Source organism: Patiria miniata, unplaced genomic scaffold (assembly GCF_015706575.1).
Source record: "Patiria miniata isolate m_02_andy unplaced genomic scaffold, ASM1570657v1 HiC_scaffold_23, whole genome shotgun sequence".
NCBI lineage: Eukaryota > Metazoa > Echinodermata > Asteroidea > Valvatida > Asterinidae > Patiria > Patiria miniata.
Window position 1 is genome coordinate 3,034,152 of NW_024037062.1, and position 25,025 is coordinate 3,059,176.

Below are 25,025 nucleotides of genomic sequence, written 5' to 3' on the forward strand. Positions count from 1 at the left end.
AATTTTATGTTGAATTTCTGGATACACCATCTTATCGTTCCGCTTTCAGACTAAACTTTTTTTTTGTCAAAAAACGTACGAGGGAAGCTGGTGAGAAAAGTCAGTGTCATAAAGGGAGTCCACTTGTTTTAAATCATTATACATGTAGGCTGCTCCCCCAACCACCCCTCTACCCCCCCCCCCCCCCCCCCCCCCCCCGCACCCAGTGGCGTCGCCAAGGGGGGCACGTGCCCCCCCCTGGAAAACCTAGTGCCCCCCCGAGTGCCCCCCCATCTGAGATTTGGGTTGGTAAAAAAATATATATATATTTTGTTATATTCAACTCCCATCATCTGAGTTGGTTAAATAGCAATTTCTGGAGATATCTTCAGATCAAATTTAGCATCAAATGTGGCACCATTTTGCATCTAGCCCATCCTCCGTCCCCTCCCCTTAGACCCCTCCCCCAGGACGGCGATCCGTATCCACCTAAGTGCCCCCCATCAAATGCTGGTGCCCCCCGGGTGCCCCCCCAGACTGAAAAGTCTGGTGACGCCACTGCCCGCACCCCCCAAAAAAATAAATAAATAAAATAATGATGATAATAATAAACACAAAACAAACAAAAGGTCCAAACATTGCAGCTGATAACGGCCATGCACAAATCACTGAAATTTGAAAGTCCAAAACTAGAATTGGATAAGAAATATTTTTCATATTTATTTGCCACAAATAAAATTGTGTACAGTACATTGCCGTGTCCTTTACCAAAAGTGTTATAAAGTGTTGTTACATGTTCATAAAAATGTACATGTGCAGCATTACATCTTTGGGGGGGGGGGGAGGACATACATACATGTATTAGACGAGGCATTTCCGGAAAGATTCCCATATCTGGCCATCACTTTTCACCCTGTGCACAAACCGTATGAGACGTCTGAAAATGTGTGTTTTCTCAGTAAATACTTCAATATTTTCCCTGTTAAAATTGACATTTTAGGACATATCACTTTCTGGTGGCTGATAGGTCACTGAAGGGAAAAATTAGTGATGGCCAGATATGGAAATCTTTCCACATTTCCCTTTTTCAAAGCTTCTCTGTTCCCCAAGAAAAGTTTTTATTTTTGTATGGACTAAGGGGAGTTGACTTTAGTTTGTTTTTCTGAGTCGAGACATCTGTTACAGTATTGAAACTGGATAATGGGGGAAAGATGCAAGAATGTTGTTAAAAAATTACAATGATTAAAATAAACAAAGGAAACACTAAAATACAAGTACAATATCACTCAATGGATAAGAAAAGAAACAAGAAGTTTGCATCATTGTAATAAGGACAAGTTTCAATCATCAACTGACAGGGGGAGGGGTGATGGCAGGGGCGGATCCAGGAATTATTGCGGTGGGGTCAGGCCAGTCAGATTTGTTTATATCGGATTGTTGCACACGGGCGGACATATAGGTAATGCAGCTCATTGTTACTGATGCACTTATTGTTATATTTATTTTTTAGGGTTTGCAGAGCAGGGGGGGGGAGTGTTTGAACTCCAGAACATCCCCCCCCCCCCTCCTGGGAGGAGAAATGTCATGTTCGCTGATAGAGTTCTGCTGGGTTTTTTTTGGGGGGGGGGTTGCTGGTGCCAAGGGGCCCTTCAGGGGTTGGGACAGAGAATGGAATGTGGACCTAAAATATGTATTTAAATGTAAACTACTGTATTTACAATGGGCACAAAATAATTGAGTTCCTCCTGTCTGTGCTGAGTGAATCTTCACTTGACAACAGCCAGTCTCCATCAATTGACGATGGTCATCTACCACCACGGTTGAATCCTATGGTTAAACACGAATCAAGAAAAGAGTCAATATTATCCAAATATTATCACCATCACAAAACCCTGCACTTGCTAGCATAGGAAATGCATACCATTATGGTCTACCAGGTCTAGGGTAAGGCCACAAAACAGGATATGTTGTGTTTCCGGTAATACCTCCAAAACAAATGGAAGGGTCAATAGTTTTGGGTGTTTATAATAGTTATACATGTCCATGGATACTTATGTACACACTATATATGTATACATCAAACATGTACATTTACATACTGGAAGACAACTGGACAAACAGACATACACATTTGTAAAAAAAAGGGTAGTTTATTACACACTTAGAAGTATTCTTGACTTGCATTTGGGATATTTTTATATTTCTAAAAAAATACATTTTCAAGTGCTATCCCAATGTACAAATCGTTTTACACCCGGCCAGGTTACCGGAAACAAAGGCTTAATCAAGCATCTCATATTGGATTTACAAATATGAAAATAAGAAAAAGGAATCATATGAACCTAGAGAGTTGTTAGCTTAAAATACGGCAATGCATGCCAAGGAGTACTGAAGGTGGCAAATATTTGACAGGTACAATGTTCTGCAACTATTACACTTTGTTTCCTGTTTAACAGAGGACAAACAAAACACTACATTCAAGGAAGAAATCTGAAAACAATTTACAAATACAGTATATTTCAAAACAAGTTTCAACACAAATTATGTGATCAACACTTACCCCTTGAGAAACCACCCCTGCCGCGCCCTCCTCGAAAGCCTCTATCACCACCTCCGCCCCTCCCACGGAAACCACCACTCCCACCGCGTCCTCCTGACATGACCAACCAAAATGAATACAAATGCCTTATCTATGTGCTGGAACTCAAAGACACTGTCGAAAAATTATTTCTCGGCTTCTTTTAGATTTCAAACAGCTGGAACCGATTTCACGAAACTCATCTTATCTTGCAACTCATCTTAGGACTTAAGAGAAGTCCACTCCCCACTCTAAGACGCGTCCAAAGACTGATTTCACTAAACCCCTCTTAAGCAAGACACATCAAAACTACCCATATGGCTGTTTCATGTTTGTTGTTACCGCTTGACAAAACAGTCGTTGAAAAGAAACGTGCAAAAACAACTTCCCGCTTGCCACCGCTGTTTTCAGGTCGACATTAGGTTTGTGCAAATGTCCATGCTTTAGCTCGTACAGGTTTAGCTCTTGTGGCAAAATTGTATCCGGTCTTGTTTTGCGTTAAAACAGCTCACCAGAGGATGTCTTTTTAATCACTTCTTGAAATTAAAAATAAGTTTTTGATATTTAAGATATAACAATAAATCTACAGAAAAAGGACTATAATTTTTTTTTATCAGATAGGACTATGAACTTTTCGGCAAGTCTCTTGATGAGAAAACACCTCCAAAAAATTACTACGCGTATATCCTCGTCCCTGGCAGTTCTCAGTGATTTGTTTTAATGAACGGGCTCATGAATATTCATTTTACGGCACGGCTCGGAAAAACTGGCGCATGCGCATAAACCTAATGTCGCACTGTGAGCCTCTGCAACAGCAGTGAGACATGCATAGAACATACTCTTTTCAACAATAAATTTCACACGCAAGGCAGTTCTACACAAGATACAATAGAGTCATTCTTACTCCACGCTTCATACTCTATTTTTGTTGGCGTATAATTAAACTTTGTAAATAAGCTATTTTTCCTCAAACTACCCACATATCAGAATTCTTTTCAAATCTGTTTCTGCAGCGAGTTTCTTTCTCAAAACTATAACTCTAAGCCGACACTTGTCTTGCGCGACAATGATTTCCAGTCGATATACAAATGAATGCACACATTAATGAGAAAAGAGGACCCTCAGACAGATCTTAAGTTAAGCAAGTTCAGCCGCTTTGCTAAGGAGGTTAGGAGGTTTGGATGTGTGTTGGGTTAGGACGTGTTGAAAGTTTGGTGAAATCAGTGAATTCCTGCAGTGAATGAAGCCATCAAATTTTAAACCAACAGTCCAGTAAGGTATTTCATAATAATTTTGATACTTTTGTTTTTGGATGTTTGCAAATGTTGTAAATTCCCTTTCATGTTTTTATCTTTTTGTTATTCGCATTGTAAGTGATGAATACATACCTCTGCCCCCTCTGAATCCTGCCCCTCCACCCCGCCCCCGGCCTCGTGGACCGCCCCTTTTCTGGACAGAGCCAGGGGGCTTGGGGAGGAAACGTTGCAATGGTAACAGCTTCATAGGATCAATGAACAGCTGGGGGAACATAACAAGAAATGAAGGAATGAGGATAGATCAGTTTTACTACTGGATGACGCCCTTTCGTGATTTACTGAAATGCATGTTCAGAGCATTCCAAATGCTATGAATCAAAAGGATCACATACTTGCAGCTTCAAGTTCACTTGTGAAACATGTGCTCGAAAAACTTACATTGGTCAAGGCCAAAAACCAAATGCGAAATTTGATAGAACTAGTGCAGTGCCCGTCTAAAATGTGCATGTTCAAGAAACGCAAATTGCTTTGCCGCTGGTATAGGTTGCATACTTGCAGAGTTTTTGAGAACTGCTCGTGCAAACAACGCAAGCGATTCAATAGTGTTGTTTTCACAGATTGAACGTACACTCACGTCAAAGTTTGTACCAAGTTTGAAGTTCGACCACCTACAGTGGTTGCTCAGTCGACTGCAAAAATAATGTGCCCTTGCAGCCACCACGTACGTGTGTACATATGAAAACATGGTATGCAGTGCTATTCACCCATACTGGACAATGGTATTGCCCTACAATGCACGTGCGCGTGCCCGTCCTTTTTGCATTGTTTGCATCATATTGAGCACACACGCTTTAGCTTTACATGACGTAAACAATTGAAAAGAACGGCAGTGCATGGTGTTATGTTCTAAGCTATATACTGCCACGTTTGCCTCAAAAAAAGCTGAAAAAAACGCTCATCCAAACCACTTCAAACTTGGCACTGCACATTCTGTTGTCCCGAGCAATACACCCGCCGTTTTTCAACTTCATACGGCGCCCAGTTCTGGAGATAATCGAAATACAGATAGACAGACAGACAGAGATTTCTGGAATTATAGAAGTATATTTTAACAGCCCAATTCCATGAACCATGAAGGATATTCATTCCCAATATGCACGATTTTGCTGTGGTAATTTTGTTCAAAGTTATCACGCAAGCAAACTTGCCATTAGAGAACAAGTACACTTTCTCTGCTATACTTACTTGTTAAGGCCAAAAAAAGAATAGTTCTGCTTCCGGTTACCCGACCGACCCTATTTTTAGGCTGCGACCCTAAAAATTTTATCGGCAATTCCCAAAAAAAAATTAAAAAAATTGAATAAATACAAATAAAATCTGTCTTTTCTGTCTTCACAAAATACCTCTCAACAACCCTTTTGCATCCAAAAATGCTTGTATTTATTTGTTTTCTTACTTACATTCGCTTTTTTTTCAAAGAAACCTCCGTTATTACAAATTCGCTTCGCGATATAACTACTTCGCAATTCGATGTCACGCACGGTGACTATAATCACGTGGCGACGACTGGTTCCCGCCGCGCCGCGCAGGGGCCAATTTAGAAGACATAATGAAAATGCGGTAACCAGTCCATAGCTAGCTATGTGACCGATATATGATAGCGCGCTATCAGTACAGTGCAGGCCACCGTCAGTGTCAACTGGTCGGACTCGACATCGTAAAAATGCCAAGAAAACACCGATGGAGAAAGAACGTTTTTGCAAGTTGATTTACAGAATTGATCTAGCTTGTCTGTGTATGTATTTTCTGTGTTCAGGAGTTCATTTTGAGATCGCACTACTCGTATTTGGAGTGATACATGCCGCGTGTTTCCCGAAATTGTTGACGGTAAAAACAGCTCTGACGGCCCATGGTGGGCCGCTCGCCACACACGCACGCATTACACACCTCGGAGTTTTGGCCAGCTCCCCGCGTCTTGACTAGCGTTGTGCATATGGTGCGAACGGCCTGAATTTTCCATTATTTTTTGAAATTATCGAACGTAAATATATTGACAATAATTAAAGGTAGGTTTTACTCACTTTTTGTTGCCATTTTGTGTATAGCTTTCGTAGTGCAATAGAAATAGTTCAGGCTTAAACTTAGCATATAATTGAATACTCCATTCAATCTGCAAAAAAAAAAAAAAAATTGGCCAAAAAAAAAAATTTCCGACCGACCAACCCTATTTTTGAAAGGCATGTAATCGGAAGCAGAACTTTTTTTTTTTTTGGCCTAAGCCTTAAACTCATATCCCTGGAAAAATTTCATAGCAATTAAGCGTTGCTGTTCTTTGTAGTTTGAATTTATAACTCAAAGTGCACTTGACTACATCAATGCTGAAAGCTCACCTTCTGATCCTTGCTGAATGATGACACCTTCATGTTGTCTGACATCTTGACTGAAAAATACTGTCGTTAAAAAGTCAAGGCAACATAATGCATGGTGCTCTTTAAAACCTCCCCGTCTGGCTGGCAAATTCAACAAAGCCATCCTAGCAGTCAAAATCAATCATGTGACTGGTTTTTAGCAGTTACATGTATGAGCTCCCTGCCTACATAATGCAGGATTGACTGGCTGTGAATGTTTATGCAACATGACACAGCTTTGCCTTGGCTGCAGGTGATTGATAAGCCAGCTGTACCTACCAGTTACCTGCTTTTGTCCGTTGATGGAATTTGACTAGTCACAGTGCACAGTGCTTATACAAGAGATACGATCGGACAGTTGGAGACTAGCCTTTGTATAAGTTGTATAAATTATGAAAGGGGAAGTGGAATAACATTCTGACTACTGGTGTCGGAACAAAACGTAGGAGAATTAAAACTCAAAGCTGGGCGTAGGATTGGAGATCCAAGGGAACTGCTGCTTTGCAGTTTAGTTAAAGTACATGTACATGTACCATGACTTACTATTCACGATCAAGAGCCGCATTCTTACTGGTCCATTCACCATCATGTGCCAGATGCCAATATTGCTGTGTACCAAGCACGCGCGTGAGTATTCATGCACAGGGTAAATATCCATGCGTAGTAGACTGTCGCAAGGGTTACCCGTGCGACAGTCTACTACGCATGAACTTTACGAAGCAATCGTGGAACTGTCGCACGGGTGAAGTACGCACACGCGAACATCGCTCTAGCTAGCTACACATGAAAAGATGGTTGAACACGTAAATGTTAATTAGCGTTTCCCGAGTTCAACGATGCCGAAGTTAACTGGAGAATATTGTGAACAATAAAGATGCCTCCCCTACTAACAAAAAAGTTGTCCACCATTCGGTATAAACTTTAAGGAGTAAGGTACTGTATTGCGAACTAACTGAACTTTTCTGAGATTGAACAATAATATTCTTCTGGTGAGCTGGACAAGTTTATCCAAAGATTTTATTCCCGCGAGGTGCATTTGGCACCTGAATATGTATGAGGTATAGTAAAACAAATATAACATGGCTTATTTGGGGTGGACAGTTGATATTAGCTCCACTCGGTATTGGAAGTTGACAAACTTGTATTCGCCCCGGGAACCAGTTTGTCAACTTCCAATACCTCGGGAGCTAATATCGACTGTCCACCCTCAAACCATGTCATATTTGTATGCTGAACAATATTAGGATGATTTCTTCAATGTACTATTCCACAAATCAATTACAATTTGAACAGGGAAATGAATGTTCAAGTCAAAAAAAGGCATTTTTAAGTAAGATTGTCATATTTCATAAGGAACACAGGGTGTTTTGTACGAATCACGTCTTCACCTATAGGTTTCTTTATTTGTTTGGGGAATTTCTGAATTACATGTAATTGGGAGTGATGCGATGGTACAGTAAAGGATACATATTCTGTGAGATGGCCAAAGATCTCATCCACCTTGCCAATCTGCTCCTTGTTGTTGAGGTAGATGGGTGCATTGAAGTATGGGATCTTCTCATGAGTTCCCTTGACAACCATGTCATCCTGACAAGGATGCAAGTATGCGCCGATCTCTGGATTGGTTGGAGAGGGGAAAGGTTGGCAAATACAGAGAATTATATGATCTCCTACGTGATTTCAATAAGAATGTCCCTTTGCCACCACCACCACAACCTGACTTCATAATAACCAGAGATGCCACAGGGTCTGCTTGAAAAAAACAGAACTGGGTCTGCTTGAAAAAAACCCTCCTCGCCCCCCTCCTCTGCCACCACGCCCTCCTTGAAACACCCCCCCCCCCACCTACATGACTGCCCCCATAATAACTCACCTACTACTTCATCCGGTGGTCCATAGCTCTGTCCATACCCTCCTCGCCCCCCTCCTCTGCCACCACGCCCTCCTTGAAACCCCCCCCCCCCCACCTTCATGACTGCATGCCCCCATAATAACTCACCTACTACTTCATCCGGTGGTCCATAGCTCTGTCCAAACCTTCCTCGCTCCCCCCCCCCTCCACTGCCACCACGCCCTCCTTGAAATCCCCCCCCCCCCCTACCTACCCGACTGCCCCCATAATAACTCACCTACTACTTCATCCGGTGGTCCATAGCTCTGTCCAAACCTTCCTCGCTCCCCCCCCCCCTCCACTGCCACCACGCCCTCCTTGAAATCCCCCCCCCCTACCAACCCGACTGCCCCCATAATAACTCACCTACTACTTCATCCGGTGGTCCATAGCTCTGTCCAAACCTTCCTCGCCCCCCCCCCCCCTCCACTGCCACCACGCCCTCCTCTGAAACCCCCCCCCCCCTACCTACCCGACTGCCCCCATAATAACTCACCTACTACTTCATCCGGTGGTCCATAGCTCTGTCCAAACCTTCCTCGCCCCCCCCCTCCACTGCCACCACGCCCTCCTTGAAATCCCCCCCCCCTACCAACCCGACTGCCCCCATAATAACTCACCTACTACTTCATCCGGTGGTCCATAGCTCTGTCCAAACCTTCCTCGCCCCCCCCCCTCCACTGCCACCATGCCCTCCTCTGAAACCCCCCCCCCCCCCCCACCTACCCGACTGCCCCCATAATAACTCACCTACTACTTCATCCGGTGGTCCATAGCTCTGTCCAAACCTTCCTCGCTCCCCCCCCCTCCACTGCCACCACGCCCTCCTTGAAATCCCCCCCCCTACCAACCCGACTGCCCCCATAATAACTCACCTACTACTTCATCCGGTGGTCCATAGCTCTGTCCAAACCTTCCTCGCCCCCCCCCCCCTCCACTGCCACCACGCCATCCTCTGAAACCCCCCCCCCCCCACCAACCCGACTGCCCCCATAATAACTCACCTACTACTTCATCCGGTGGTCCATAGCTCTGTCCAAACCCTCCTCGCCCCCCTCCTCTGCCACCACGCCCTCCTCTGAAACCCCCTCTCCCTCTTCCACCACCTCCTCCCCCACGGTTCCCACCTCCTCTTCCTCCACCCCTCCAGTTTCCTCCACCCCCTCGATAGCTCATCACTGCTGTGGCTAATTGCTCTGTAAAATAATGCAAACATAGTGAGATGTTATTTTTCAATTTTTGTGCAGGCCTAAAATTATTTATTCAAATGAAAATGTTCCTACATGTAGTACCATGAACCGGTTCCTCATTTTTTTGGCTCATGTGCCAGCACTAAGGATGTGAATTTGCATTTAATTTTGTAAATGTTAAGCAAACCTTTTAAGAACCGTTTAAACGTTTAGCCATTCACAAAGGCTTATGCCTGTCCATCGCGTCTGCAGACAAGCATGATTGACATGATAATTAAATCATCAATGATTGAAGATTGCTCGCTACTTCTCTTTTCCTATGTTTCATGAATGACCATGGTCCGTAGGGGTGTTGGTCACTTTGCCCTGACTCCAGTGCACACTATCCTCGCTTCGTCCCATCACCACTTTGCCCCACTGCCACTTCACCCCTATTGCCCCAGAATTATTTATTTATTTATTAACAGTTTAAAACTGGTTTCCATTGGGGCCCTGCAAAGTGCATACACTACTAATGTTTATACGCACATGTACAAATACAATACATTACAAATACAATACACCATAATGAAATAAAATAAAAGCCTACAAGATTACTGCATGATCGTAGAGCAACTATTATAAATATTATACAACATTACAAAGACAGTTTGAAACGACATTGCTCAGGTGATTTCAGTTATACACAAGGAATTTGGAAATTCGCGTGTGTTTTGGCTTTATATACTCATTCTCTTTATACGCTAATCAGAAAGTGCTGCCTTTTTCAGATATCTATTTTTCGTGAAATTTCCAGATTCGTTTGCACACGTTTGCGTATCAAAATTGCACCATGAAATTTCACGAAAAATAGGCATCTGAAATTATTTATCACTTATCATTTATGGGGCTACTGTCTTTGGGGCTCCCCTACGCGAAGAAGCCATAGTCCTAGGGGTTATTATACGATTGTGTATCTACAGGCCTGGTCCTATAAGGGAACAAAATCCACTTTTAAATTATTTGACCAACCAAACTAGTTGGCGACATAAAGAACATATAAAAATAAGTATGTCGTAGATAAAGGGCAGGGTTTTTCATTTTCGAGGGAAATTTGGGGGTAAAATGACGATGACGACAACAGACGCAACACGAAAATAAAGATGACAATCACCACGCAATGTACCATGTGTACTGCGAGCACGCAAGTCGCGCTGCACGGCACCAACGGGCCCGTAAACCGCGTAGGAAAATCATAATTTCTACCCCTAGAAACTGTTCAAAAATTACCAAAAAGGTGTCAAAACATTGAGAGAAGTCTGCTTAAGCCGGTTCAAAATGTCATTTTTTAGAAATAAAAACAATTCTTGATTCTAATTTGATCGAAACGAAACAGGGGCCGGAAAGAATGTTGCAACCTGATGCTAATTCGGCAGTTGTGTACAAAGTCTATGGACACGATGGAGAGTCAAGAAAAGTTTCTAAGTATTTCCTAACAAATTGGAAATGTTTCTCAGTCCCAGATTCTTGTCTAATCAACATTTCTACAGTGACTGACCTCCATTGAGATTATTTATGAAGAAAAAAGCAGCGTCAGGTTGCAACATTCTTTCATACTATCATTTAGCTTGTACCGTACCCCCCGCGGCGCGCTCCGAGCGAACCAAAAAATCATCGCTGGATCATATGCATGCACGTTTCAAGTGTCAGGTTGGCTCAGTGCGGAAAGGCCATATTTTTCATCATTTTGGCCAAAAAGCCGACAAAATCCAGCTATGTTTGTTCTGCGCACATTACGCAAGTATATCATGTATATCATGAGGTGTAGTACGGAGTTTGGGGGCAAACTGTGCAGCGGTTCTGTGGGAAATGTCTGCATTTTGATGGACGTTTTTGTACTTACTAACTTAGGCCTAATTATTTTAATTAGTGTTTTGTGCTGAAAAAAAAAAAAAAAAAATTTTGCGGGGTTCTTCATCTATGAGGCTCTAGCTCTACTGAGTGGAGCGTTGAATTACGGGTAACCCTCCATGCAAACGCTCCACCGATTTGCCATACTTTGGTGACGGCTTCCCAGTAGCATGATAGTGTACATACCCACGCGAGGTCAAAAAGACCCCAAAAAACCGGTAAAGAGAATACAAATGAGAAAGACAGTAACCCCCGATAGATCCACACATTCATGACATTCCATAAGACCCCTTATATTGTTCCCAAACAGCGGACATTTCGAAAAAAAAAACAGCAAAATAGTCAGAAAACTTACAGCTCAATGTGTTTGCCGTGAAGCTCAGACCTTGCTCCGACTTGCCGAATGAGGGTGTCTGACGTGACGTCACCGTCGTTGCTCGATCGAAGAAAAACAAGTTACGCTTAATCAACGACTGTTTCATGTAGTCATATGTGTCCCGCGCCAAAAGCCCACATTGTCAGAAGGCGCGAGGCCACATATGACTAGATGAAATAGTCGTTGAGTAAGCGCAACTTGTTTTTCTTCAATGGTGACGTCACACACGCGCGCGATGAATTATGCATCAGTCATGTCAGTGATGCACTGTACAACTCGGCAGACACATTTAATTGTGAGCGGTAAGTTCAGACTATTTTGTTCTTTTTTTGAAAATTACCGGTTGTTTGGAACAATTTAAGGGGTCTTATGGAATGTCATGAATGTGTGGATCGGTTACTGTCTTTCTCATTTGTATTCTCTTTATCAATTTTTTGGGGGCCTTTTGTCCGGAAAAAAATTCATACTCGATCGCCACTTTTTTCAATTATTTTCTAGCGCCAAAAGTTACATCTTTTATGGTTATTCCCTCTACTCTCACCCTCTCCTTTCCTTAATTTCTATTTATCAATCAGTCACTTACTTCATCGAGATTCGAACCTCGGACGCTTGCTTGATACACGAGACTCTTAACCGCTAGGCCGCGCACGATCGCTGTTGCAATAATCAATCTTTGGACGTATTTGAAGTATCCATTGAAATAAACTAAATATTCATGAGAAAATAAATATTCATAATGACGTATTGCACTATCATTGGCCGGCTCATGCGACGTCATGGTTATAGATGTCATGCGCATAACGTACCGCTGTTCCAGACAACGTACCGCTGTTCCAGACACTTCAATCAGTTTTGACCGGCTGCTTCAACTTGGTTCTGCACGACGTGTGCATCCAAAAATGTGCTCTAAAAACACATTTTTCCTAATTTTTTTTCACCTTAACACAGCTTCCTGGATTCCTCTTGGTTGAAATCACAAGGTGAGGTGACAATTAAAATGTTTGGCAGCAGATAAATTGACGATCGAGTATGGAATTTTTCCGTTTTGTCCACGCGAGGGCATGCACAAAATGCATACCGTCATGTCGACCGTGTACCTGTCACCAAAGTATGCCAAATCGGTGGAGCGTTTGTATGGAGGGGTACCCGTAATTCAACGCTCCACTTAGTAGAGCTAATGTTAGCCCCACTAGTGTGGCCGTCGGTATGCTGCGCTGAACCTCTGGCCACACACCGTGGTACCGCGCGCTACTGAGGACGAAGTTTCCATAAAATCTGCGGTCCGTTTCTTACATTCTCAGTTTCTTACTTTCTTATGGTTGTATTCTATGATGTCTCACCTATCACTTCTGGGATGCTTAGGTCTAATGATGTTCCATTTTCCGAGATATTCTTCAATCTTTCTGGAGCCCATATGCACTCGTGAAACGTCTGGTGATGGCAGCCATTTTGAATGTGACAAGAGATGACCTCAAGCTGTGACGTCGCGTTTATGCAAATTGCTTGTCGAGCGCGCGAGGGCGCGAGTTGCAAATGCGACGGCTGTTTCCTGTACCATGCATTTATCGTCAGGGGGCCACGTGCACCGATCTCTATTCAGGATCTACGGCACAGGAAACAGCCGTCGCATTTGCAACTCGCGCCCTCGACAAGCAATTTGCATAAACGCGACGCCACAGCTTGAGGTCATCTCTTGTCACATTCAAAATGGCTGCCATCACCAGACGTTTCACGAGTGCATATGGGCTCCAGAAAGATTGAAGAATATCTCGGAAAATGGAACATCATTAGACCTAAGCATACCAGAAGTGATAGGTGAGACATCATAGAATACAACCATAAGAAAGTAAGGGAAAAGTTCCATACTCGGACGTCAATTTATCTGCTGCCAAACATATTAATTGTCACCTCACCTTGTCATTTGAACCAAGAGAAATCCAGGAAGCTGTGTTAAGGTGAAAAAAATTTACTCAAAATGTGTTTTTAGAGCACATTTTGGATGCATACGTCGTGCAGAACTAACTTGAAGCAGCCGGTCAAAACTGATTGTAGTGGCTGAAAGACAGCGGTACGTTATACACGTGACATCAACAACCATGACGTCGCATGAGCCTGCCAATGATAGTGCAATACGTCATTATGAATATTTATTTTCTCATGAATATTTAGTTTATTTCAATGGATACTTCAAATACGTCCAAAGATTGATTATTGCAACAGCGATCGTGCGCGGCCTAGCGGTTAAGAGTCTCGTGTATCAAGCAAGCGTCAGAGGTTCGAATCCCGATGAAGTAACTGACTGATTAATAAATAGAAATTAAGGAAAGGAGAGGGTGAAAGTGGAGGTATAAAAGATGTAACTTTTGGCGCTAGAAAATTAATTGAAAAAAGTGACGTCCGAGTACGGTATTTTTTCCGAAAGGAAGAAACTGAGAAAGTAAGAAACGGACCGCAGATTTTATGGAAACTTCGTCCTCAGTAGCGCGCGGTACCACGGTGTGTGGCCAGAGGTTCAGCGCAGCATACCGACGGCCACACTAGTGGGGCTAAGCTAATGTTAGACCCGTGAACGTGGCTTGTAAACTACGCCACGTTCTTGTTTCATTTCGAACCTGGCGAACGTGTCCCTCTGACACGTGTCCCTCCGTTACACACACTGGACGTTATTTTGCCCATGTAATAAGTACTCACATATGAAGCTGTCTTGAATTCTATTTGTACATCAAAACTTGCATTTGACGAAAATTGAGGAAAATTCTGGCCCCGGTTCATGAAGTCCGTCCGCTACTACCGAGTCCGCTACTGCTAGCTGCCATTTTCTCCCAACTGACACATGCGCATTGCGTTTTATTTTCGTATGATTCGACGGCTGTTTACTGTCGCAGCTAAAACAGACATCGTTTTAGACAAGTTTCAAGTCCTTTCCTCTCTCACCGCACCGCACGCGGTCGCACGTGCGCCCACGTGTGTGTGCACACACGTACTGTACACGAGATGAGCCGAGCAGCCAATCGTCTGCGGGGTTTTTTTTTCGGGGTTGCGACATGAAACAGCCGTCAATCTGTCCAAGCGACTCAGACGCGTCCGGGGTTATTTGTCAGGGTCAGGTTAAAATCTCATTTCTACACGTTTGTATGGCTATGGGTCTTTACTGATGGGCAAATTTCGTCGAAATTACACAGCCGAAACAATCGGACGGGCAAATTTAGATTTCTAGGTGAGTACTCAACACCCATACGGAATTATGTATGTCGGATCGATTTCGCCAGGTTCGAAATGAAACAAGAACGTGGCGTTGTATACAACGCCACGTTCACGGGTCTAAGCTAATGTATGAGGCTACGTGGAGGGTAATCCTTACTTTTAGGACCCCTTTCCTATATAAGGTTAAAAGACTCACCAAAACAGCTGACTATGACACTCAAAAGTGACATTCTGATATTTATTGACACATTTGAACATTTGGCAATGACACCTCTTGAATATCAGCAAGTTTGATTTTGTAGAAAGAGGGCAGGGTTTTGATTTATGAGGGGTTAAAGACGACGATGACAAACAGAAAATAAATTTAAAAAGCAAGATGGCGAACTGCAAAAAAAGGTAGGAAAGTCACATTTTCTTTGAAAGTGCTTTCAAAATTATAACTAACATGAGTTTGTCTGAAGAAAAAAGACTTCTTTGCAAAAGTCACTTTGGTACTGGACAGTCATCTGCAAAAGTCAGTTTTGAACAGAACTCGTACAAAATAGAGGTGTCCTAAAAGTAAGGATTACCACGTGGAGCCTCATCTGCTCATACTTCTAGGAGTAGGTAGTCCAGTAAATAGGCCACATTTATAGGGCTAGCATGGCTAGGGAAGCGACAAATTTTTTTAAAGAATAACATGATAAAAAGGAAGTGTCCTCAACTACACAAACCCGATCATGCCGATACGCTGTTCGGTCATGTCGGTTTTTTTAAGTTGACCGGTTGCGATATGGAACTTAAACATGTCCAAAATACACTCCCTGGATTTTGTTACATAGGCCCACTATCATGGAAAAGGCAAAAGTCAAAATGTCTTCTTCTATTTATACTTCAATCAAGGCCTTGGTATTTTTTTTTTTAAATTAATAGATGAAAGGGACTTGCCAGGGCGTAAATCGTACCGTCTTCTCCACGTGCAAGACGCCAATGTATTCAGCAACACGGCAAGGGTCTTGAGCTCGTGTTCTTAACACAGTATTCCAGGGAATAATCAGAATGGTCACCAGACTAGTTTCGTAGTTATTTCAGGTACTGACGAGTGGTGGCGCCCTGTAGATTAATAGACACGAGCTAGCTAGCTCCGGTCGGACTTTAAAGTTGTTGGCTGTAGTTGAAGTGTGCGCGCGTAACACGAAATGCCTGTTAGTGTTAGAGTATCGAGGTTTAGGGTCCGTTTTGTGAAGAACGGGCAAACTAAGTCGTTCTGAACTGTTGCCTATTTTATTTAATAACTAGAGCAATAAATGAATCTAAAAATTAATGTGGCCTGACGTTGCGAACTTAGCAAGTTCTTCTTCAGAGGCTAAAACAGAAATGACAGAGGTACAAACATTAACAAGGGGGTGCACACAAACATGCAGGGATGAAAGAAGAAACACAAAAGGAGGATTAGGTGGGAAAGGTGTGGAAAGATGCAGGGGAGGGTGGATGAGAGAACAAAGAAACAAAGGGAGATGGCAAACCACAAGGGGTCTGGTATGAACAGGGGAGGGACCAGAAAGGGGAAGGATCAAAGGTCACAGGGAGTGGGAACGGACAAAAGAGTGTGGGAGTGAAGGGGGATTATGCCGGGGGGGGGGGGGGGGAACAGTATGGAGGTGGAAAGGGATGAAAGATGGTGGAAGATGGGTAAACACAAACAATGAAGACCAGGTGGATTATCTGTAACAGAAGACAATGGAGGAAGAAAAAGATTAATCATTTCCAAGTTGGATGTTGAGACCATGTGGTTGAATAGTTCGAAGACGATTCATCCACACTTTCTCTCTGCTGAGGCGAACTGAGTCCTTGCGATGGCCAAGAAATTCAATGCCCTGCAAAATCATATCAGAAATGGAGTGGTTAGGCAGGTTGAAGTGATGACCAACAGGGGTGTCTAGTTTCTTGGTGTTAACCGTTGACCGGTGGGCATAGAAACGCTTCTTGAGCGTATTCTTAGTCTCACCTACATACTGCAATAAAGAGCAATAAATAGAGCAATAAATGGTACAACAAACTCTCATGATTTTTTTTGGGGGGGGGGGGAGCGGGGATATGGGGTTTGCAACTTAATTGCTGACGGTTTCAATTTTTTTGTTTTTCAATAAAACTAGGGCAAATGTCGTTACACCCGGACACAAGCCGAAACTAAAGCTACATGGTTGTTTTATATTTAAATCTAATCACAAGTTAGTCTAGGAGGGATTTAAGCTTTATAATTTGGCAGGTAAACTTTCAATTACATACAGACCAACTGTAGTGTTTATTTTGCTTTAAAATCTTTATTCCTCACAGGAAATCCAACTTATACATAAGACATTATTTACATGTGTCTGTTGTAACAAAGAAAAACAAACTTCGGTATTAGACTAATATATAGAAAAGTTATACAACACTTTTTCATAACCATTAAAATAAACCATGAACCTTGCATTAAGTAGAGCATATGTTTCTCCCTCACTCAAGTGAATCAATCACAATACAATAGAAAATGATAATCAGTAGACAATGTTTGTAATCTGCTAATGACAATTCAGTCACTGAACACAAACGGTGGAATTTCACTTTTGAAATGAAACCTTGACAAAATTAAATGGCCTGACAATAATTTTCGAATTTTTAAAGTATAAATAAAATCATCGAAAGTGAAAATGTGCATGTACGTGTTTAGGCTTACTCCTTTGAAATAGCCACTGATATCCAGCCCAACCTTTTTTTTTAACGAGATGGGATTTGTTAGTCTTTCTTCAAGGGTATGCATTCCAAGCTAGTATCAGGCTTACATCTCCGAAACAAAATACATTGTACCCAATAAGCCATTTGCGAGTGACCTATACCCTTTGGGTATAAATTTGAAAAACATCTGGTACACTGACTTGCTCAGAATGCTTGGCACATTTGAACTGAATTCACCAGACCAAAGACACTGTTACTAATCACATGATTCGGGGCAAGCTCTTGCATAGTTATGTAAGAGATGCTCTGCACCAATACATTGTTCACAATGGGTGAGAATGGCACAAAGACACCAGACCATGCCGGAGCTGGGGGTTGCTAGCATAAGGCTTGCCCCGAATACATGATATAGTAACAGTCTCTTTGGTAGGGAGAATGCAGAGTTAAAACGTGCAAAGCACTGGATTTAGTCAGCGTTAAAAATTGTATCCAAATGTAACTTGCAAATGGCTTATTGTTACTGAAGAAAAGAGGGCAAACTTTGTAGAGGCTGTGGTTTCAACAGGTTAATATACCTTGTGCATTAAGGTAAAGTTAGAGGGCAATTGAATTCTTCTGTATTGCATGGACAGGCATGACTATTCATTGTTACTAAATTAAAACATTAATAACAACACCCTATTAGACACCTGCAACACACAAGTTCTATTTGAGGGGAATGACTATAAAGCCCAACCTCGGATTCCTTCCGTCTTTAATACAAATGTTGATAAACAAGATAAAGAAATGTTTTAACTGGAGTTTAAAAAAAAAATGTAAGACCCAAGAACATAATAATTGTAATAACTTAATAATTTGGGAGGGGGGCTAATTACCCTTACTCGCAGCTGTGAAGCTGAATTGCGAAAGACGTGGTTACATCTTGGTCGAGCCGAAGGCATGTGAAGGCACCTACTGCTACTGCCATACTACCCATTTATGACCAGGGAGCTAAGCTGAGATCCAAAGTGTTTGATTTTCACGAAAGAGGGAGGAAAACCAGAGGACCCACACAAAACTCCTTGTGGCAGGAGAGAATCAATGCACAACTCTACTCCCATATGGTCAAAGCCAGGAATCGAACCTGGGGCACACTGGTGAGAGACTAGCACTTTACGCACTAGCCACCCATGCCAGCCATGCATGTAAAGAACCTCACTGCACACGGACTTGGTGATTCTGACGTGTGTGATGAATTCAGTACATACAAATCCAACCGCCCAATACATACTCAAAAACACTGTGAAATTCAATGGTTAATTCCTTTTACAAAAGTGAGTCTCCGTTTGACATAAAACCCAGCAGTTTAAATGTAGATTTTATCTGCATGTTTGGGAAAACTTCGATCTAACACTTATATTACCACAGAAGACTTGTTTACATACATGTATTTACATAAAGTGGCCAACAGATTAACACAGGGAGGGACTAGCCAGTTTCATCTGCTTCTTGTTCTACTTCGGCAGTTTGCTGCTCTCCATCACCTTCTTCCCTCTCATCTACAGCCTCTGCCTCAGGTTCATCAGTTGCTCCTTCCTCATCACCCTCCGCATCTTTCTCTTCTTCTTTATCTCCTTCCTCCTACATGAACAATATGTATACACCACTTTAACATGAGAACTACACACTTTGGTGGCACAATTGCTAAACTACAGGTATTCATTGCCTCTTGCCATAGAGTACCAAAGTGAGCCACGTATTCTGGTTCAGCTTGTATGAAGACATCAGCATGCGAATCAGTGTGTGAACCAGAACAAAGACAGATGGCATCAGTTCTCCATTGTGCATCTTTACAAGGGTGGAAGAAATACATTATCTTCAAACTATTTTGAATCCTCGATCCTGATTGGTCGATCCATGGCAACAACACGTATCACTCTTATACAACCACAGGTATAACGCTATTCTTAAATGTGCCTGCTGGTCCTGTTGTACACAACTGTTTGTGTACAGCATCACCATGCAAGAACCTTATTTGTCATGTGTCAATTTTGCTTGATAAATTGATTATCCCACTGGGCTCGTGGGAAAACTAATAACATATGTGCTGCGTTCAAGCTAAATGAGTCATTTGTCGACCCCTGTCCAAATTTGGTTTATTACAGATTTGAAAAGAGCACAATCTCAGCATTACTGCTGTGAAAACCGCATGCTGATACCATCGTTAGTTTAAAAATTATGGAAGTCGGAACCCCAAGAAATGTGATGAAGTGATGTGACGAAGTGGTCCTATTTTGGCCTGTATCTCCAAATGAAAATTCCCGACAAACGACTCATGTAGCTGGTCGCATCACATATGTGCTGCGGTCAAGCTAAATGAGTCGTTTGTCGACCCTGGTAAAAAAAAAAAACATTTTTATTACAGATTTGAAAAGAGCACAATCTCAGCAAGTTATAAATACCGCTGTGAAAACCCCATGCTGATACCATCTTTAGTTTAAAAATTATGGAAGTTGGAACACCAAGAGATGCGATGAAGTGATGTGATGAAGTCGCCCTATTTTGGCCAGAATCTCCAAATGAAAATTTCTGACAAACGACTAATTTAGCTTGATCGCATCACATATGACCCTTTCTTTGTGTCTGCTGTCGAAATGTACCTTCCTGCAAATCTGAATGATGTTTCATTAAATGCCATAATCAGACTGCTTAATTCAATGATTACCATATTCGCCTACTTCACTGCAATATTTCACCAAAGGTGTCAGCAGAAGTATGCACTTTTAAACCCTTGCAAGTTTCTTAATTGTCACCCTACTTTGGTTTCTACTTGTCCATTGCCTTCTTGACCCACTGGCTCTTCCTCTTGTTGTTCTTCCCCCTCTGGAACAGTCTCAAGGTTTGGGGCACCTGGGAGATTGCTCCGTTCTTTAGCTAGTGTTGTCTTGTCTTCTTCCACAGGTGCTTCTGGTGGTGGTTCCTCAGCCTAAAGAACAGGAACATTTTGAGTTTCAGAGGAGGGCTGTTCTAGAAGAGTGTCTGTAAACCGCAATTTCATATAATAAACCCTTATTTAACAAAAAACAACCTTGACACCGAGTAGTGAAATTAAGATGTACAATTGCAGAGGGAAAACAGCCACTCTTTTTATCATTAGTTTACACAGCAGGATAAAATTTGATCTCAAATTTATAACCACAGGTTTGACTTTGGCACTATACTTTGACTGGCCCACATCTACTGCTATGATCACCAACTCTACTCAAATTGTTTTGAACAGGCTGCATCCGGCCCGAGTCTGCTGAGGGCTAAATGTTACCTTCTTGGCTTCAGCTTCCTCTTGAGCTAGTTTCTCTGCTTCTCTTCTCATGATTTCTTGTTGAACTTTCTCTTTCTCAGCTTCCTCCCTCTCAATGATTAGTTGTTTACTTCGAGCTTCTTCCTGTTGGGGGGGTGGCAAAATCAATGCTAGAGATCTTACTACAGGTCGCATCCAAATCTATTGTCTAGGTCCTCGTCCATTACGACTTTTTGGGACAATAGACATAGCTGTAGAGCTCACTGGATCCCAATTTCAAACACAACCTTGGTGATGTATCTTATTTTCAAACTGTGGATTATGGGTACACCCATTGCGTTGTTTGCTACATCAGTGAGTTACACAGCCAAAAATTATGGAGAATCAAAGTGGCACATAAGATCTTGTTGCTTACTGTCTAAAAAATGTATTGGTTGAAGATTTTATGAATTTTCATGTTCATCTTCAATGGCCTGTTACACAATGAACATTGAATAATTGAGCTGTTTTAAGTACCTCAACTGCATAGCGTTCATTGTCTTTGAACTTGTAGAGCCACTGTGCGATGTACTCAATTGGGTCCATGGGCCGTTTCTCAGCAACTTCAGCCAAGGCGCTGGTCAAGCAAATGCCCAAGTTCCGCTTCAGATATTCTGTGTCCATGATGTACTTCAGAGATGGGCTTTAGGTTTCCAACTTTTTTTTTATCTGCATGAGAAGGATTTGTCACAGAAAAAAACTGAGTGAAAGGTATTTATATAAAGGTTTATTTTCTTCTAATAAGCCTTTTTGCTATTTCAACTACATGTGCACACAACAAGAGTTTAGGGTTTTTTTCTGCAAGATAAAAACAGCAGATGAATGTGCACACAAGTATGTGTGGGACATGGTAACCGAATCTGCATTCTGCAATTTTTCATCTAATCAAAAAGAAGATGGAAAGTTTTGTTCGCACAAACGTTGAAATAAACAAAACATTTAAAACCAAGGTGCCGTAAAAGAATTCAAAAAACAAGAACTTTTATTTTATTTTTACATGTAGCTGCTATGATTTGCACGCGTGTGGAGAACTGTTTAGGCCTAAAAAAAAGTAATAAATTTTTTTTTCTTTTTGATGCGCTGTACCTAACACTAACAATACCTGAGCCACACTAGTGGAGCTAGGTAGTCAGGTAAGGGTTGGCTCATAAGTCCGACGCCTCATAGGTCCGACGCCTTATAAGTCCGACAAAATCACATCCCCCAACCAAATAAAGGCCCATAAGTCTGACGCCTCATAGGTCCGACGCCTCATAAGTCCGACGCCTCATAGCTCCGACACCTCATAGCTCCATCGCCTCATAGATTCAACGCCTCGTACTCTGCATTTTTCCGACGTCGGACATATGAGGCATCGGACTTATGAGGCGTCGGACCTATGAGGCAGAATAAATAAATGTTATGCCTCATAAGTCCGACGCCTCTTAAGTCCAAAATTTCGGACTTATGAGGCGTCGGACCTATGAGGCATCGGACTTATGAGGCTCAATACTTTATACTATGAGAATCCCAAAACTTAAGATATTGAAAACATGCAATACAAACTAGATAGGCATATTTATAGATACTAAGATAGATAGATAGATAGATATTTATTTCCATGTTGTCAATTTGTATAAGGCCTAAATACAAGTTCGTAATAAAATACAAATAAATAATATTTAAATTGGATAGTGGGAAATACAATTATAGTAGTAGGCCTATTAAGGAAAAGAATATTTAGGCCTAAGTATTTCCTAACACTTGGCTTCACTCTCACTCTCAGTTGCAAAATATTCAACAAAAGTCTCCTTAAATAATTGAATTTAGACTTCAAGCTTGGTTGGTGAAATATTGAGGACGTTGTCTTTGCCTCTTGGAAATTTTAGAGAATATCGTCAGCCAAAGAGAGTGGGTAAAGTTGGCCTGATTTCGTTTTGCATGTTTTCAGCACTCAGCCATTGCAATGAATCAGCACTCATTCAATAATCATATGTTTCCAAATAGGCCTAATTAATAATTATTCTCAAAATGACAAACAGCTACCACTACCAGGCTACTGTCAGTGTCAGGACTACTGTAGCCATCCCTACAATTTACAAATTGGGTTACCTCGATAGAACTATGGGGTGAACAACAACTGGCAGTGTCACTAGATTATACTTGAATGAAGTGAACGACCAACTCGCTAGCTTCCTGTATAAATTGTATACAAAACTGGTACCGTACACAATGAACTATGCATTGGACGTACGTCCACGGCCGGCCACACAGCTGCTTGAGTGCACGTGTGCACAAAGGTCGTTGCCAAGCATGTGTTTACAACTTCGGTATGACAAATTTAAAAGAAACAAATCAAATGGAGTGTATTATTACCTAAAACAACGTCAAATAGTTACATTAAAATACGTAACTCCAAAATATTTACACATTTGACACAAAAAAATGGATTGAATTTTAAAATAATGGAACATTTCAGTATTTCTTGGTTCTCAGTTTAGAACGAGTATTGTCCTGATTAGACTGGCTACCTGTCCGTCCGTAGTCGCTCGCTGTGCTTGCCGCGCACTCGCCCTCTGCTCTGGGTGCGTTCGTTTAGCTCACCCGGGTCGACACGGGTAAAGGCAGACGGGTCAGCCACGACAGCCGGGCTGGCTATCGCTAATCGAACAACCGCTGGTCATTACGATCCTCACGTGACGTCCTTAGCCGTGGCCGTAGCCACTGAGAAAGCGCCCGTTTCGGATTGGGTCTTATTTTGAGATTTACTGCTTTTGCAAAACTCAAAAACGTTGGGCTGAAATTATAGCCTCAAAAGTCAAAATGATTATCGTCAGACCCCTAAAAGCTGCGCGCTCCTATTTCTGCGCACTCGCCTTTAAGTTATATTTTGCAAGGTATGCATCCTAACAAAATATATATATACTTTTCACTGGTATCGTTGATGCACGAACTTTAACCAGCAGCCGAAAAAATGTGGAAATTGATGGCTTTCTCTGGAATTCAGGCAAAATATGAAAACAATCTGCTTTTGACAGCTAACTACAAATGCAGGCATGCAGATGCTTCCGGGCCTGCAGAACTTGAAGTCGAAAATATGACCGTACGGTGACTTTTATTGGTCTACCACTGTCGTCAGTATTATAGTTAAGATGTCATAGATAAGACTTTGCACAGGTTTTACAGGGGTGTATAAAACTTACAGTGCAACCAAAAAGACACTTCTTATATTATTTTGGATTTTTTGGTCAAAACTTTTAAAATCTGACATCTTGAAAATTGTCTCTGTTGATTGGGATGATCAGAATAACAATATTATTGGGATCTACATTATTTTAATAGATGAATATTAATTTAAAAAATTATTTATGTAAATATGTAAATAAAGACCTTTGTAATTATTCAACCATTAGGATATTGACATTTAATCTTGAAATTATGAACGTGTATTGGCATTGGAAAAAAAGAAAGGAAAAAGAAAGAAAATATGTTTGAAAAGCTCTAAGTTGTTTAAAAAAATGTTTATATCGAGTTACATGGTCCAGACAGCACAGATTTTGGATGAAGCATCCAAAACTGCATGCTTTGGAATTCCCTGGTTGTCGCCACAAATGAGATTTCGCTTTGTTAATCGGTATGGTGGATGATTGTAAGCCAACAATGTAAGTTTCGTTGAGGCGGAAAAGAGTGGTTGCTTTGCTACCTTTATACCTGGTTGCAAAGCCTAGTGCGCAGAAATAGGAGGATCGTCCAGAATACCTTTAGACTTGAAGTCAACTTTTAAGTCCACTTGAGATTTCTGCTGTCCGGCCGCCATTGTCCGTTTCTAGGGAATGAACACATGCGTGACGTACTGCCACCAGTGAGACTCTGCTCCACGGGCAGGGTCTGTGGCTGACCCGGGTCTGTGGCTGGTACGTCAGACGGCGCTATAGGATCTTTGGTCAGAGCTAATCGAACGGCAGGGGTGCTGACCCGGTGTCAAACCGGGTGAGCTAAACGAACGCACGTGTACGTAAACTGCATGCAGCTGCATGCCACGTTTAAAAAAAAAAAAATAGGCGCTCGCTTCAAGTTTTATCAAGCAGACTCGTTCCCAGTCCCTCAAGTTCTGGAGTAGAGAAGCAGCAATCATAAACAGATGATGGCCACTTTTCGGCTGCCTAAAAAACAATCGACTTTTTTCAGCTACGTGAAAGCATAGAATGGAAACTTCGAAAACGTTCGATCTGATTTTCTGCTCAACAGTAGCAGATGGGGG

General features: G+C 42.0%; 1 protein-coding gene across 6 annotated transcripts; it reads right to left on the reverse strand.

Annotated features, from left to right (window-relative positions):
• Window positions 1-1,106: 1,106 nt before the first annotated feature.
• Window positions 1,107-24,604, reverse strand: LOC119731149 (H/ACA ribonucleoprotein complex subunit 1-like). Of its 6 annotated transcripts, none has more exons than XM_038204188.1 (7): window positions 24,524-24,604; window positions 9,117-9,308; window positions 7,689-7,837; window positions 6,204-6,263; window positions 3,946-4,075; window positions 2,540-2,632; window positions 1,107-1,806 (listed from the first exon to the last, which is right to left on the reverse strand). In XM_038204188.1, the coding sequence occupies exons 1-7, from the start codon at window positions 24,579-24,581 to the stop codon at window positions 1,784-1,786; spliced, it is 705 nt and encodes a 234-aa protein (XP_038060116.1). In that variant the 5' UTR covers window positions 24,582-24,604; the 3' UTR covers window positions 1,107-1,783. The 6 variants fall into 6 exon arrangements, with proteins under 6 accessions (XP_038060116.1, XP_038060118.1, XP_038060117.1 ...); XM_038204190.1 differs by lacking the exon at window positions 24,524-24,604 and adding an exon at window positions 15,717-15,851; XM_038204189.1 differs by lacking the exon at window positions 24,524-24,604 and adding an exon at window positions 15,700-15,823.
• Window positions 24,605-25,025: the final 421 nt, after the last annotated feature.

What these genes read in the sequence shown, in the direction of transcription:
- LOC119731149 (XM_038204188.1), bottom strand. Translation starts at nt 24,581, where the DNA reads ATGGCGGCCGGACAGCAGAAATCTCAAGTGGACTTAAAAGTTGACTTC. An exon ending in ACCACCGGATGAAGTAGTAG is followed by an intron (nt 7,838 to 9,116) that starts GTGAGTTATTAT and finishes CAACCAATCCAG; the next exon opens with AGATCGGCGCATACTTGCAT. An exon ending in AGGATTCAGAGGGGGCAGAG is followed by an intron (nt 2,633 to 3,945) that starts GTATGTATTCAT and finishes TGGTCATGTCAG; the next exon opens with GAGGACGCGGTGGGAGTGGT.